The 14,128-nt window shown below is 39.7% G+C and overlaps 1 protein-coding gene and 1 long non-coding RNA gene across 6 annotated transcripts in view; one reads left to right on the forward strand and one right to left on the reverse strand.

Moving 5' to 3' along the window:
- Positions 1 to 6,641: 6,641 nt before the first annotated feature.
- LOC103104850 (uncharacterized) overlaps positions 6,642 to 14,128 on the reverse strand; it is a 48,048-nt gene continuing 40,561 nt past the window's right edge. The window contains exon 4 of one of the 2 annotated variants that reach the window (XR_001627262.2): positions 6,642 to 8,763. This is a non-coding gene — a long non-coding RNA (uncharacterized LOC103104850). The remainder of the gene's footprint in view (positions 8,764 to 14,128) is intronic. The other variant, XR_001627260.2, reaches the window with a different exon arrangement.
- Positions 12,948 to 14,128, forward strand: part of PTBP2 (polypyrimidine tract binding protein 2) — a 139,949-nt gene continuing 138,768 nt past the window's right edge. For 3 of the 4 annotated variants that reach the window (XM_007485010.3, XM_056819114.1, XM_056819116.1), the window contains exon 1: positions 13,108 to 13,546. In XM_007485010.3, coding sequence (XP_007485072.1) covers positions 13,539 to 13,546 — 8 coding nt within the window. In that variant the 5' untranslated portion in view covers positions 13,108 to 13,538. Of the gene's footprint in view, positions 13,547 to 14,128 lie in introns of all 4 variants that reach the window. The other variant, XM_056819115.1, reaches the window with a different exon arrangement.

Here is a 14,128-nt window from a genome sequence, read left to right on the forward strand (position 1 = left end):
TTCTGAAATAAACAGAGAATAAAGTTATTAAAAATAACTAGGGAGATTTTAGAAGGTAATTTCCTTCCTTTCCAATGGTATCATTTCTTTACTACATCAGTATGTGTCTCTGACTGACACATCTTTTAACACCTCTGTCTCTCTGGTTCAAAGCAGTTTTGAATGTTTGGATATCTGAATACTCAAAAGGATCTCTGATCTAAGCAATTCCATCAAGAGGCAGATGGCAGCCCATACATGCTTCTCCATCTTATAAAACCCTCTTCCAAAAGTTTGCCACTGATGGAGGACTTCAACAAACATAGGGAGATCCTCCTTAAACTGGACTCTGGTGGATATCCTCCATCACAAGGGCAAATGTTTTAAACAAGTGTATAGCTCCCTGCTTTAGGTTGTCTTGACTCATTTTGATTATATCTATGTCATGGAACGTATTTATTTCTGGGCACAGGGGGAAAAGGTAAGATGGAGGAAAATGCATTTCATTATCATAACTGTGAATGTAAATGGGATGAAATCACTTATGAAAAAGAAGGATATGGCAGAATGGATTAAAAACCAGAATCCTATAATATGTTCTTTACAAAAACAATCAAAAAGATACACACAGAGAATAAAGGTAAAGGGCTGGCAGAGAATCCATTATGCTTTTTAAACTAAAGTAAAAAAAAAAAGTAGGAGTAGCAATCATGACCTCAGACAAAGCAAAAGCAAAAATCAATCTAAGTAAATGAGGTAAACAAGGATACTATATCTTACTAAAAGGCACAATAGGGTGAAATTTAGATTACTCCACCCTATTTAGATCTTACTTTATGGAGAAGATGAAATTGTAATCTCCTGATTGAACAATGAAGATTCTTAGTTCTTACTTTATAATGAAGTTAGAACTTTAAGCTGTCTATTTTAAGATCTTAATACAAAAAGTTATTAAGTAACTATAAAGGTTAAATTAATCACAAAAAGGTTAAGTAACTAACAAAAGGTGAACTTAACAAAGAAGTGTTAAGTAACTCAAAAGATATAATCTAATCAAAGAAGATGAGAACTAAAGAAAGGGCAGTCCTGGAGAAAAACCTCTGATGTGATTGGTAGATGTGAAAATTGAGAGGAGAGGACACAAGAGTAAAAGGTCTCTATATTTCGCCTCACTTCCTTTCTCCAGTACCTTTTGTGGCAGAGAGGTGGCTGGTGGCAGCGTGCTGGGCCTTTTGGCATCTTGGTGTGGCTACAGCTATTGTCCGGTTTAGTGGTGAGTTTCTGGCTGAGTTTTTCTTCCTTTACTTTCCAAACTTTATCCTCTTAGAAGCCTCTAATCTCCTTCAGAGACCTAGTGGCAGAGATCTTGAACTCTCCCTGGCACAGGCCAGGTGGGAGAAATCCTATACCCTCTTCTCTCTTTTTCCTTAAATCCTTCCCTCTATATTAATTAAAAATTTCAATAAATTCCCACACTGACTTGGGTATTTTATTTTGGGATTTTTCACTGGCAAACCAGTTAATTTAGATTTTAGATCACATTGTAATGTCAATACAAAACCTATGCATCAAATGGTATAGCATCCAAATTCTTTTTTATTTAAAATTTTTATTTTATTTAAAAAAATATTTTCAATGTTTACATGATTCATTTTCCTTCCCTCCTCTCTTCCCTCCCTCCTCCCATAGCTGACAAGCAATTCCACTGGGTTGCAAATATGTTATCATTTTGATACCTATTTCCACATTCATTTTTACTAAACCCCAAATCATATACCCATATAAACAAGTGATAAGTCATAAGTCTTTCTTTTGTGTTTCTATTCCCATAGTTCTTTCTCTCAATGGTGATAGCATTCTTTCTCATAAGTCCTTCAGAAATGTCCCAGAGTATTATATTTGCATCCAATTTCTTAAAGGAAAAGTTAAATGAGTTACAGAAGAGTGTAGACAGTAAAATTATACTAATAGGGGACATCAGCTTTCCTCTCTCAGAGCTAGATAAATATAATAATAAAATAAACCAGAAAGAAGCTACGGATTTGAGTAGAATTTTAGAAAAAGTTAGATATAACTCTGGAGAAAATTGAATGAGAATAGAAAAGATTATACCCTTTCTTCATAGTACAAGGCACACAAAAAAATGACCATGTATTGGGGGATATAAACCTCACATCCAAATGCAGAAATGCAGAAATACTAAATCCAATCTTTCCACATCATAATGCAATAAAATAGTATTAAATAAAATTTAAATATAAATTTAAATTCAATTGGAAACAACAATCTAATCCTAAAGGATGAGTGAATCAAAGAACAAATCATAGAAACAGCAAATAATTTCACAAAAGGGAATGTAAAATGGATTATTTTTAATACATTTCGATGTACAAATTGGAATACATTTGAATACAATTGGAAAGCTTTTGTACCTCCCAAAAAATACTGTAGCCAAGATTAAAAGGAAAGAAATACAATAAGTGAGGAGAGGGGGATTTTGTAGACATTTTCTGGGATAGAGTTTATAAATATAAATATATATATATGTACATATATATATAATATGTATATGGTGAGAGATACAGAGAGAGAGAACTCTGTCAAATATATAAGAATATGAGCCATTCTCTGACTGATACATGATTAAAGGATATGAACAGACAGTTTTTGGATGAATTGTTGGTCACCATACATTATTATTGTTATTGTGTACAATGTTCTGGTTCTGCTCATTTCACTTTGCACCATTTCATATGTCTTATTTTGTACTTATTTTAGTACACAGCATGAGACGATGTCTACTCCAAGCCCATGAAGACTTTCCTCGATGGAATGGATGAATGAGAACACTTTATTCTAATGGCAATTAAATTGGCTGAAGCAGATGCTGTGGAGCACTTAGTGCTTGTTCATCTACTATGAAGATGCCAGTCATCTACTGAATCCCATGACCGGTTTTCCTGACCTTTGTCTTGTCACTGGACTCCCATGACTTCAGAAGAGAGAGTAAGTTTGATGACTTTGTGCAACTCTGACTCACTAAAATCCAACTCATTTGCAAATCAAGACATCACTCTTGATGCCATTGGTCCTCTAAAAAGAAGAATGAACAATAATATTCCACTGATCCACCACTCCATTTCTTAGCCAGTACCAGATTTCATTATAACCTACCTTCTCTTACCTTTTTTTTTTTACACCTTACTCCTGAAGAGCCAGTGATAATGTTGTGGGGGTGAAGGGGTGCACCCCTGGGGTTCGGGAAGGATACCTTTTAAAAGAATGCAAGACTCCAAAACTTAGCTTAAAAACAAAAAGAGAAATTTATTAATTTAGGAAGTAATGTTGAGAATGGCCAGGAGGCTAGCAAGGTGGAACAGCAAGATGAGGAGCAGTTCCCCAGGAGGACAGCATGAATGGAAAAGCTGTTCCCCCAGACGACATCAGTTCTGGGAATTTTATACTTTTTTTACAAGGGAGAGTGTTAGTCACTCAGGTATTTGATGAGGTGGGGTGATCATCTGCCTGGAGACGTAAAGATTCCTTAGTTTTAGGATACAAACAGATGTCTGAGATGTAGCCTGATAGGATCGAGGTATAGACTGGAGGTGCATCTCTCTGTCCATCTCAAATCTAGAGGACAATCAAAGGAGGATAATCATCTCAGGACCCTAGAGGGGTCCTTGGATGTTTTTAGGCTTAGAGTCACGAAGATGTAAGGGAGCAAGGGAGTTTCCCTGATAATAGTTTGCCTGAGTTTCTGGGGGTACAATGCCCATGTCAATGAAAGCCTCCTGACTTTTCCACAAAGTAGATATTCTATTTCCCTGGGTATTTTCTCTAGCTCATTCTTATGCCTGGAATGCTCTTAAAAAAAAGGGGGAAGGGGTTGATATTTTGTTTTTTTGAATGCTTTCTTTCCTTATCTTTACCTATTGGTTTCCCAGGCTTACTTTTAAGTCTCAATAAAATCCCATCTTCTAAAGGAAGTCTTTCTCAACCCCTCTTAATTCTAGTGTCTTCCCTTTGTTAATAATTTCTTATTTGCCCTGTATTCAGTTTATTTGTTTATATTCATTTTCTTCCTCGGGCAGGGACTGTGTTTTGCCTCTTTTTGTATTCCCAGAGCTTAGCTAATATCTGAAACACAGTAGACATTTGTTAAATTTTTATTCTTTGATGAGTGATTGATTGATTTGTAGCCACAGTGTCTAGCATAGTGCCTGGCAGATAGTAAATAAGTAAGAAATGTTTTTCAATATGAAAAATCTCCATTTATTGATTGTTCATTGCTAACTGATATTCTATAGTTCATGAGGAAAAAATTAAATTAAATAAATGCTTATTGATTCATTTGATTTTTCCTATGAGCATAGGTAGACCAACTTCTCATGAGGAATTATTGATTTTAAATAGGAAATTGTTCAGTGTTCTGGGCCTTGATAAGATATGAATATTTGGAGGATCTTTAGAGGATTTCTTTTCAATCTTGACACTGGATTTGCTATACAATGATTGCAAAATGCTTCAGTGAGCCCATTTTTCCCTGCTGAAGATTGCTAAGTAAACATCAAGAATCTTTGGAAGATCTTTGCAACAGGGAAGGGATCAACAAATTAAAGAAAACTGGGGAGCAGTTGCTTCTCATTCATAGAATGTGATCAAGTAAAGTCTGGATGGTTACTTGTCAGGAATATTTTAGAGAGGATTCTTCAGCAGTTAAGGGTTGAACTAGAAGAGGCCTCTTACAAGAAATTCTGAGATTCTGTAATTCTGTTAAGTTCTTTAGATCATAAGGCAATTTCTGAGAGTGGGTCTTGAAGGAGTCAATAATACCCCATTATTTTAATTAAAAGGAGAAGATGCTATTACTATACTGTCCAGGAATTTTTTTAACCTAATTTTTATGAGAGTTGGTATCATGGTCTATTTTTCTTTTCCATAAGAGCAGCTAACAACCATGAGTCATCATTGGGTAGTTTTATATTTTCTCACCACAACCAGTGACTGTGACAATTTTGTTTTGAAAATAAAATGATTAGATTCTGAAAGAAAATATTACCATTTGTTACATAGCTGAGGTCAGTCAATGTTAACTGTTTTGAGTTGTTTTTTTCCTGCTGAAAACATAAATATAGCATAATTCTTAGGATGCTGAATCACAATGAAAACATCAATAATATATATCCTTAGATCGAATTGTTTTCCAAACAAGAGGAAGGAAAGTTTTGATAGTGGGGAGAAGGGGGGAAAGAGTTGAAGCAGAGGGGTACTCCTGAAAGAGAAAGGATCAAAGCTGGATGCAGAAGTTCTGAACAGCCAAAGGGGCAAGTACTAGGATCCTGGACAGAGAAAGTGGGAGAACAATAAAGAAAGTTATTCCACTTCAGAATTTTGCCTATTGCCTTCTCCTTTCAAATGAAATGCAGTTACTCAAACTCTAAGGCTAACAGAGTTGCCTAATAGAGGTCCTTAGGGAATTTATTTAATGAATAGATAAGAATTATTCATAATTAGCATATCAATTGTTTGTATGTAAATGATGCTTCTGAAGTACTTGAGGGTATTGAAGGTGCTTGAAATCAGTTTGCTGTCTTAATTATTTTAAACAACATTCCTCATACAATCTTATTTATATTATTAGTTTGCAGTTTTGGGAAAGAATATGATTAGTAAGGGTAAACTTTTCTGCCAGTTTAACTCAGTTCCCAAAATGTCATACATTTTTAGTTCAGACACATTCTTAATTAGTGGAGACCCAGTGAGGTTTCACTGTCAATTTCTTTTCTTTTTGACTATACAAGAAGACAGAAGGAAGAATGCTTATGTGTAACATGAGAAAACTTTAAGAAAATATTCTCATAAGGTAGGTCACCAAAGCACAAGTTCTCATGAGTCTTACCAACTGGAAAGGCAAAGGATTGTACATGCCAGGATTAGCTTAGTCCCCTTTTTAGAAAGGCTCTTCACCAAAGGGCTGGGCACCAGGTAATTCAAATCGATTCAAACCACCAGACAGTTATGATGAAGTGACCTCTGTGTTCAAGGAACCCAGGAAGCCATTTTGCTTTTCCCCACTCCCCATAGTAATTCATAGAACTTTCTATTAAGGAGTAGAAAGGAATCACAGACCTTTAACACATGAAGACTATTTAATATACATATTGATCAATCTCTCAATTCCTTTCTCCCTTAAGAGATAAAAAAAATGATTTAGTTTTAGTTCTATCTTTGTTCTCTGCATCAGATATCTAGTGCTGGAAGAAATTTAAAGACAGAATTAGATTAGAATATTTATTATTAGGAATTATTAGAATATTATTAGAAATAAAATTAGAAAAAAATCTAATCTAATCCAGTCAATTCACAGGAAACAAGCCCAGTAAATTTGAGTGATATGATAAAAGTCACACAATAGGGTCATGATTTGAATGCAGGTATTCAGACTCCAAGTTCAATGCAACTGGTAATAATTACTGTGTAAAATATATTTTAAAATATTTTATGAATTGTGATAAAGTCTGTGAAACTGACAGTACCCTATTCCATCATACACACTCTCCTCCCACTCCCCCTCCCCCCACATTTCTAACTCTAATCTCAAGTAGATTATAGATGATGGAATCATGGATATAAAACTGGAAGGGACCTCAGAAGTCATCTAGTCCAGTCCCCTCATTTTAGAGATAAAAAAACTGCGAGTCTTAAGATAATAGTGAGGAAATATGAAAATGGTCCCAGAACTTAGATGTTGTACCAAGAACCCCCTAGCCACAGAATCACTAGGATTACCTTTTTAGTCCATGTCTAGAGACTGAACAGAAATGAAACTAAGAATTCAATTCTTTTCCCAATTTTCAATCACTTAGAAAACTTCTAAGTGTGTCACAGAGGAGAAAAAAATCAAAAAAGGTCATTATCCCTAACAATTAGTCTTCTATTGGCACACTACAGTCATTGGCTCTAACTCATTTTCTGCCCCAAGTCAATCTGTACCTCCTTCTCCAGGGCAATCTCTTCCAAAAATAGAACCAGGAGGAGCTTAGAAATTCATGATTCAGATATGTTGCCTATGACAAACCTGACCTTAAAGTTACATCAGGGCTGGTTCAATTGCTGTCTTTGGGGGAGGGAGGATGTCCTCGCATTGCCCAAGTACGGTCTCTCCCAGACTAAGGCTTTGATGACAGTTTTGCCCTGTCACTCACTGACTCATTCCTTTCCTCACTCTCCATATATACTCATAGAAATCATCCTCACACTGCTCTTACTAACTCTGGCGATCTGTCATTTGCCACTGCCCTCCACACATAATGAACCCCTTTCATGCAAAACTGACTTCTTAATCTCATTGCACTCTCTCTCTCTCTCTCTCTCTCTCTCTCTCTCTCTCTCTCTCTCTCTCTCTCTCTCTGTCTCTCTCTCTTCTCTCTCTCTTTCTCTCTCTCTCCCTCTCTCTCCTCTCCCTCTCTCTCTCTCTCTCTTCTCTCTCTTTTCTCTCTCTTCTCTCTCTCCTCTCTCTCTCTTTCTCTCTCTCTTCTCTCTTTTCTCTCTCTTCTCTCTCTTCTCTCTCTCTTTCTCTCTCTCTTCTCTCTTTTCTCTCTCTTCTCTCTCCTCTCTCTCTCTTTCTCTCTCTCTCTCTTCTCTCTCTTTTCTCTCTCTCTTCTCTCTCTCTCCCTCTCTCTTCTCTCTCTCTTCTCTCTCCTCTCTCTTTCTCTCTCTCTTCTCTCTCTCCTCTCTCTCTTTCTCTCCTCTCCTCTCTTTTCTCTCTCTCTCCTCTCTCTCTCTCTCCTTCTCTGTCTTTTTCTCTCTCTCTCTCCCAGTCTCTCTTTCTCCCTCCTGTCTCTCTTCCTCTCTCTCTTATCTCTGTCTCTCTCTTATCTCTGTCTCTCTCTTTGTGAAATAGGCTCCAGATTCCTTCTACCATATCCAGTCTGTTCTCTAACCTAGTCTGCTCTCTAACCCAGACTCCAATCAATACTGTCTTGTACCTATGACCCAAGGTTCTTAAAGAAGGCAGTGAAATTGTAGGCAGTTGAATAGGTTTCTAACCTAAACAAATGCTTTTCCTTTCTCTCTCAGCCTCCTGATCTCTTTTTCAACACCCATCCCCATTCAACCAGGTAAAATATTAAGGTCTGAAGTCACACACCCTACCTCAGAGGAAATGGATCTGAAGGAGCTGTCAAAGATACAGCTATTGACACTGCAACACAGATTCATCTCAGTCAGTTCCCAAAATTAGTTTGTTCTCCCTACTTGCTGACTTGGGATAGACAGACATGGCTTCACCAGAAGGAAACCAAGGGGTCCTCTGCAGCCTCTTCTTGGAGATATAACCTGACTGGATTCAGTACAGACAACAATAGAGAATCACAGGGAGGAATTCTTGGGTTGTAGAGACCTGATGCTTTATCAGCTGAAGTGCCTTTATTCTCTTGTCTTAATCCCAAATAACCCCCAGACTCTGCAACAAAGCAGAAATAGTGGGCCATTTTAATGTCAAAGGAAGCTGCTATAAGTGAAAAGTTAGAGGCAGTGTGGCTTAATGCAGAAGTGGGACACATAATACTTCCAAGTAGAGTGAGACAAGATTAAAATGAAACTTTGGGGTGTATAAGGCAGTCAGGGAAAGCTAGCAGCTCTGGTGAGAGGGCTACTCACCCCTTTTCAGGGTTGTCACCTCCCTTTGGTGTCCACTTGTCACCCAACTCTCCCTGTGGCCCCAGTAAGCTGTAGTCTATGTAGCAGCTACAACCTGGTCCAATCTTCCCCACTGGAAGACTAAGAGAGAGAGAGAGAGAGAGAAAGGGGATAATCTTTCTTGCAATTAGCCTTTTCTGCTCTAGAAATAATTCTTTTCTCTTCCCTGGTACCCTCAGCCTGCTACTTCTCTGGATCCCCTCATATCTTAGATCTTCCTTATTGGATAATTCTAGTATCTATTTGATTGTGACTTCAAAGTCACAGAAACTTTGGGAAACCAATTCGATGCACAAGTTGGAAATTGTCCTTCCTTACAAAATATCTGGCTTTCCTCTACATCAGTGAAGCTAAATTGCTCTTTGTTATAGGGCTGACCCAAATGTATCCATAAGAAACTAAGAAGGAATGACAAGAGCTAAGCATAATTTGAGCATCAAGTCTAGAAGACATCTCTAATCATATAATCCATTCCCTTTTTCCTTATCTTTTTGGGAAATGTAGGATGTATTCAGCCTCTCCAAAGATCTTATCTCAGATGATTTTGATGCTACTGTATGTTTTCTCTTCATTCTTGACCCCAAAGGCCTCTTAAGGATCTTTCCTTGTCTGAAGTTAAAAAGAGCCTACAATCCCTATAAACTATTAAACGATATGTCTCTAATCCTTTTCATAGCAAAAAAAAGTTGCCAATGTTTATTGCTCTCATATTCTCTCCTCTTCTCATCCTCTGGCTTTCACTTTTGTCATTTGACTCAAACTATTTTTTCTTTAGTTAACAATGATCTCTTAATGGAAAAATCCAAAGGTTTTTCTAATCTCCATTCTGATTCTCTCTTCCTGTTGCTGGGTTGCCTTTCTAAGAGATAAATTAGTGAACAACATTTAAAAATGAAAAATAGTAAAATACATTTCAGTATTAACAACTTATCTTTCATTATATATGGAAAGTGTGTCCTATGCTTCTCTCTGTGAATGCTGTTGTCCTAGTAAGTTTTTGGAGAACAAAGGTATATCTGACCCATCTCAGAAAACTATTCTGAAACCTCCACATAAAGAAGTTAATGGGATCATGAAATCATAAATATAAAGCTGGAAGGATGTATTTTAGAGACTTTAGAGTTCAAGGAAACTAGGAACAAAGAGATTAAATGATTTGCTAATGATCATAAAGCTAGTAAGTATCTGAGGTGGGATTTGAACCCAGGTTTTTCAGGCATTTCAGGGCAAAGTTCAGCATTTTATGTTACTCCAAGTTGCCTTTAGACCCATTCAAGAAAAAAGAGGAGAAACTATGAATAAGTCTACAACATTCTGACTTTTAAGGCATGGAATTATCAACAAGATCTCATTTCCTATTTTTATTGCATAAATATTTGGCCTCATTTTAACTTGATACTTGCTGGAATTTAGATTTAATCATTTTCCATATAAGTGTAAATCTCTCTGAAAGGTCAAAGAGTTTACTTTTTAAGAAGGAAAGAACAAACCCTGAAAAAGAACATAAGGCTGAAAGATGCAGTTTGTTGACCTTCACAACTGACTATAGTGCTGCTTGCTTAGGAAACCATTCACACACTATCTCATGGCCACAGATGGATTACCAGATAAAGATGAAATTAAAACATTTTACTCATCTCTGACCATTATTATAGTCTGTTAGAGGGGAAAGGGAATTTATAAAGCATTTCAAACCATTTCCCCAAACATTCCTTATTCCAATTATTTTAGCAACACTATAAACACATTTACGTTTTTATTTGTAAAGTATTATATTTGTATAATTTGTATATAAAGATTGTATTTGTAAAGTAATTTGCATAGTGCCTGGCAAATAGCAAGTGCTTAATAAATGCTTCTTTCATTCCTTCCTTCATTGTTGACTATACCATACTGACAGCAGAGGCTTTTTGTATAAGGTAATAGGAATGTCCTTGCAAAAGTGTATGGAGGATAAAATTAAACTTCAATCAATTAATTAATCAATATCTTAAGAAGCAATGGAGGAGCCAATCATGCTAATTGACTTCTGCCCACTAAGAACCCTAATCCAGTTAGGGAAATTAAAAAATAAAAAACAGCAAAAACCCCAATTAACTGCCAGTTGGCAGTTAATGTAATGTAAGGTGGATGCTTTGACAAAATGCAAGAAATAATTTTGTTGATTGGATGTTTCTTTAATAGTTCATAATATAAGGTAGTTGCTTTGAAGAATGTAAGAAATATTAAAAAAAAACAAAAACCTCTTACTCTCTGACTTAGTATCAATTCTAAGACAGAAACAGGAAGGGCTAAGCCATTGGGGATAAATGACTTGCCTAGAGTCACATAGCTAGGAAGTGTTTGAGATTAAATTTGAACCCAGGTTCTCCCAACTCCAATCCTGTCATTCTATCTCCTGTTGTTTAGCTCCTCCTACAAGATATAATTTTAAAACAATTGATGATACCCCAGGGGATCATTTTTGTCCTCGTCCCACTATAGGGTTTTTGTACTGCATATGCTTTGGTCCTTGATTAACTTTCATCATCCTCTTGGCCTGGAATCATTTTCCTTTCTTGCCTGGGTCTCTTCCTACACCCCCCTCCCCTAAAAGGAATGGATCAAGTGCCACTTCCTAAAAGAGGCCTATCCTGACACCTCCTTTTCCCTTTCCCTAGTTATTATTGCCTCCTTGCTCCTGAAGTTACTTAGCATTTCTTCCCAAGTAGAATGTAAGCTTGCTTAAGGGCAAGAATAGTTTTGTTTTTGATTTTGTAAATATATCCTTAATGTCTCACATAGGACAGGTGGTTAATACATTTTTATATATTCTTGTTGAACTAAATAGATTTATGTACATTTGCCAATTTTCTTCTACCTGGAGAATTCTGAATGTTTAAATATTTGCTATAAATGCTGCAGATCTATACTGTTATCTAGGGAATGAGATCATCAAAGCATTAACTGGTCCATCTTTGTTCCCAGGGCATTTCTGTGTTCAGAAAGGGTAAGATGATGTTATAAAACACATTAGTCTGTGCTAGCTTGCCAGGGGTCACCAAGTTCTGAAAATTATGGTCTTACTATGTTGTAGATCTGGATAGTAGGTTAATGGGTTAACTCCAGATGGGCATGCATGCAGCAATGCGGAGGGAAACAAGACAATGACCTTCCTTTTGTAGTACAGTGTTGAGGGTAAAACCATTTTTTTAAAAAATAGAAGCCTGAAAGCTCAATGAGTCAGTGGTGCAACATAACAGCTAAAAAAGCTACCCGTGATCCCAGGCTGCTCTAAAGAGAGGTTGAACTGTCTAGAGAATGGGAGGTGATCATCATGCTGTATTTTGCTCTGTTCAGCCCACATCTGGAGTATTGTGTTCAGTTCTGTGTGCCACAATTTAGGAAGCACAATGAAATGACATGACAAGCTGGATCTGTTCCAGAGGATGACTAGTATAATGAGGGGACTGGAGATAGGAGTGGAGGAACTAGGGTACTTTAGCCTGGATCGGAGGAGATTTAGGGGGGCCTAGATAACTATCTTTTAAATATTTGAAAGGCTTTCCTGTGGATGACATATACATATATATATTTATCATAGTACCCCAGGACAGAATTAGGAACAAGGATGGAAGTTTCAGGGAGAGGCAGGGATAGGCTTTATATTAGGCAAAACTTCCTAGCACAATAGTAGGCCTTTAATAAACATTTATTAATTGACTGGTGTATAATTCTTACATTGGTAACTAGTTACCTTAAAATGGGCAGCTTCAGAATGTATGAGTTTAGGAGATCTCTTGTCCAGATCTCTTGTGTTTTATAACATCATCTTAACCTTTCTGAACACAGAAATGACCTGGGAACAAAGATGGACCAGTTAATGCTTTGATGATCTCATTCCCTAGATAACAGTATAGATCTGCAGCATTTATAGCAAATATTTAAACATTCAGAATTCTCCAGGTAGAAGAAAACTGGCAAATGTACAAGCCAAGAGTCCATATGGATTCAATGAGGCAATGGAAGGTTTTCCAAAGAGACAGTGTGGTGCAGTGGACATCTTGACCATACAGGATCTGAATTTTAATCTTAGGTCTGCCCCTTAATTGTCTGTGACTAGGTGAATAATTTACTCTTTGGGTCTCAATTTCATTTGTGAAATGACTTTGGCCTACCTACCCTCTACAGCACTTAATTTGAGCTTCAATTAATAAAATGCTTCTTGCCTTTGTATAGACAAAGGAAACTTAATGCACTCTCCGTGTATGTAGACTGATTATTGTGTAAGGAGTACGTGTTCCAGGCCAGGTTGGACTTCAAACAACTTCTGAGTTTTTCTGAGTTGCAGCTTTGGCAGTGATGGCTGGATTTGGGGAAGGAGTAGGATAGTGGGGGGCGGCTGCAGGTGATTTTTGCCTCTTCCTCGGGGGTGGGCCTTGGACAGGAGCAGCATCCTGCCCGGCACCGCATCCTGCTATTATGCTCAGAACTATGAAGGGAATTCCAGACGCAGAGAAGCTTCGTACCAGGAGGCCCAGTCCCAGAGGGCGGAGGGGCTGGAGGCGGGACCCTAGCGCGCGCGTGGCGAAGGCGGCGGCGGCGGCGGCGGCAGCGACAGCGCCCACTCCCCCACCTCCTCGCCGCGGAGCCGCTGCTCTTCCCCCCCACACCCCACCCCACCCCCACCCCCGCCCGCCCCAGCTGCCCGGCCCTGCGCTCCGCTCGGCTCTTTCCGCCGCTGCCTCTCGCTGGCCCGTGCGCTCCGGCACCTTCGGCAATTTCCGTCGGGCCGCGGCCGCCATTTTCTCGCTGCTAGTGTGTCTCGCTGGCTGCGCCGCTCGGTCCTTCTCAGCGGAGCTTTGTCCAGTTCGGCAATGGACGGGTATGTAGCCCGACCAGTGCGGACTTGGCGGTGGGTGGGACGGAGGGGCGCGGGGCCCGGAGCTGCCTCGGGGTCCCCTCCATCCCCCCCGCCGGCAGGGCCCTGGCCGGAGAGCCTGCGGCTGCCCCTCCCTGGGCTGGGCTGCCGTTAGTCTCCCCCCGCCCCATCGCACACACCCCTCCTCCTCCTCCCTGGGGCGGGCTGGGGGCGGCCGGGCTGGGGAGGGGGCGAGTGGGGGGCCGAGCGGGCCCGGGCGGGATATGGCGGCGCCCCGGGGGCGGGAGCCCTGAAGGGTCGGCTGGCTGGCCGGCCTGGCGGCGGCAGAAAAAAAAAAAAGGGAGGGAAGGAAGAAGGCGGGAGGCTGCAGGCTGCCGCCAGCCCCGGCCCGGCCCCCAGGACCCCGCAACCTCGGGGAGCGGCCCGGGCCCGGCGCGGCGTGCGAGGCCTGAACCTGGAGTGGGGGTGGGGGAGGAGACGCGGCCATCAGTCCTTCCCGGACCAGGCCCCGCTGCGCCGCGCCACTCGCCGGGAGGGAGATGCCTGAGGCCGGGAGGGAGCTGGGCCGACTCCGCCACTGCCTCT

This window comes from Monodelphis domestica, chromosome 2 (assembly GCF_027887165.1).
Source record: "Monodelphis domestica isolate mMonDom1 chromosome 2, mMonDom1.pri, whole genome shotgun sequence".
NCBI classification, from domain to species: Eukaryota; Metazoa; Chordata; class Mammalia; order Didelphimorphia; family Didelphidae; genus Monodelphis; species Monodelphis domestica.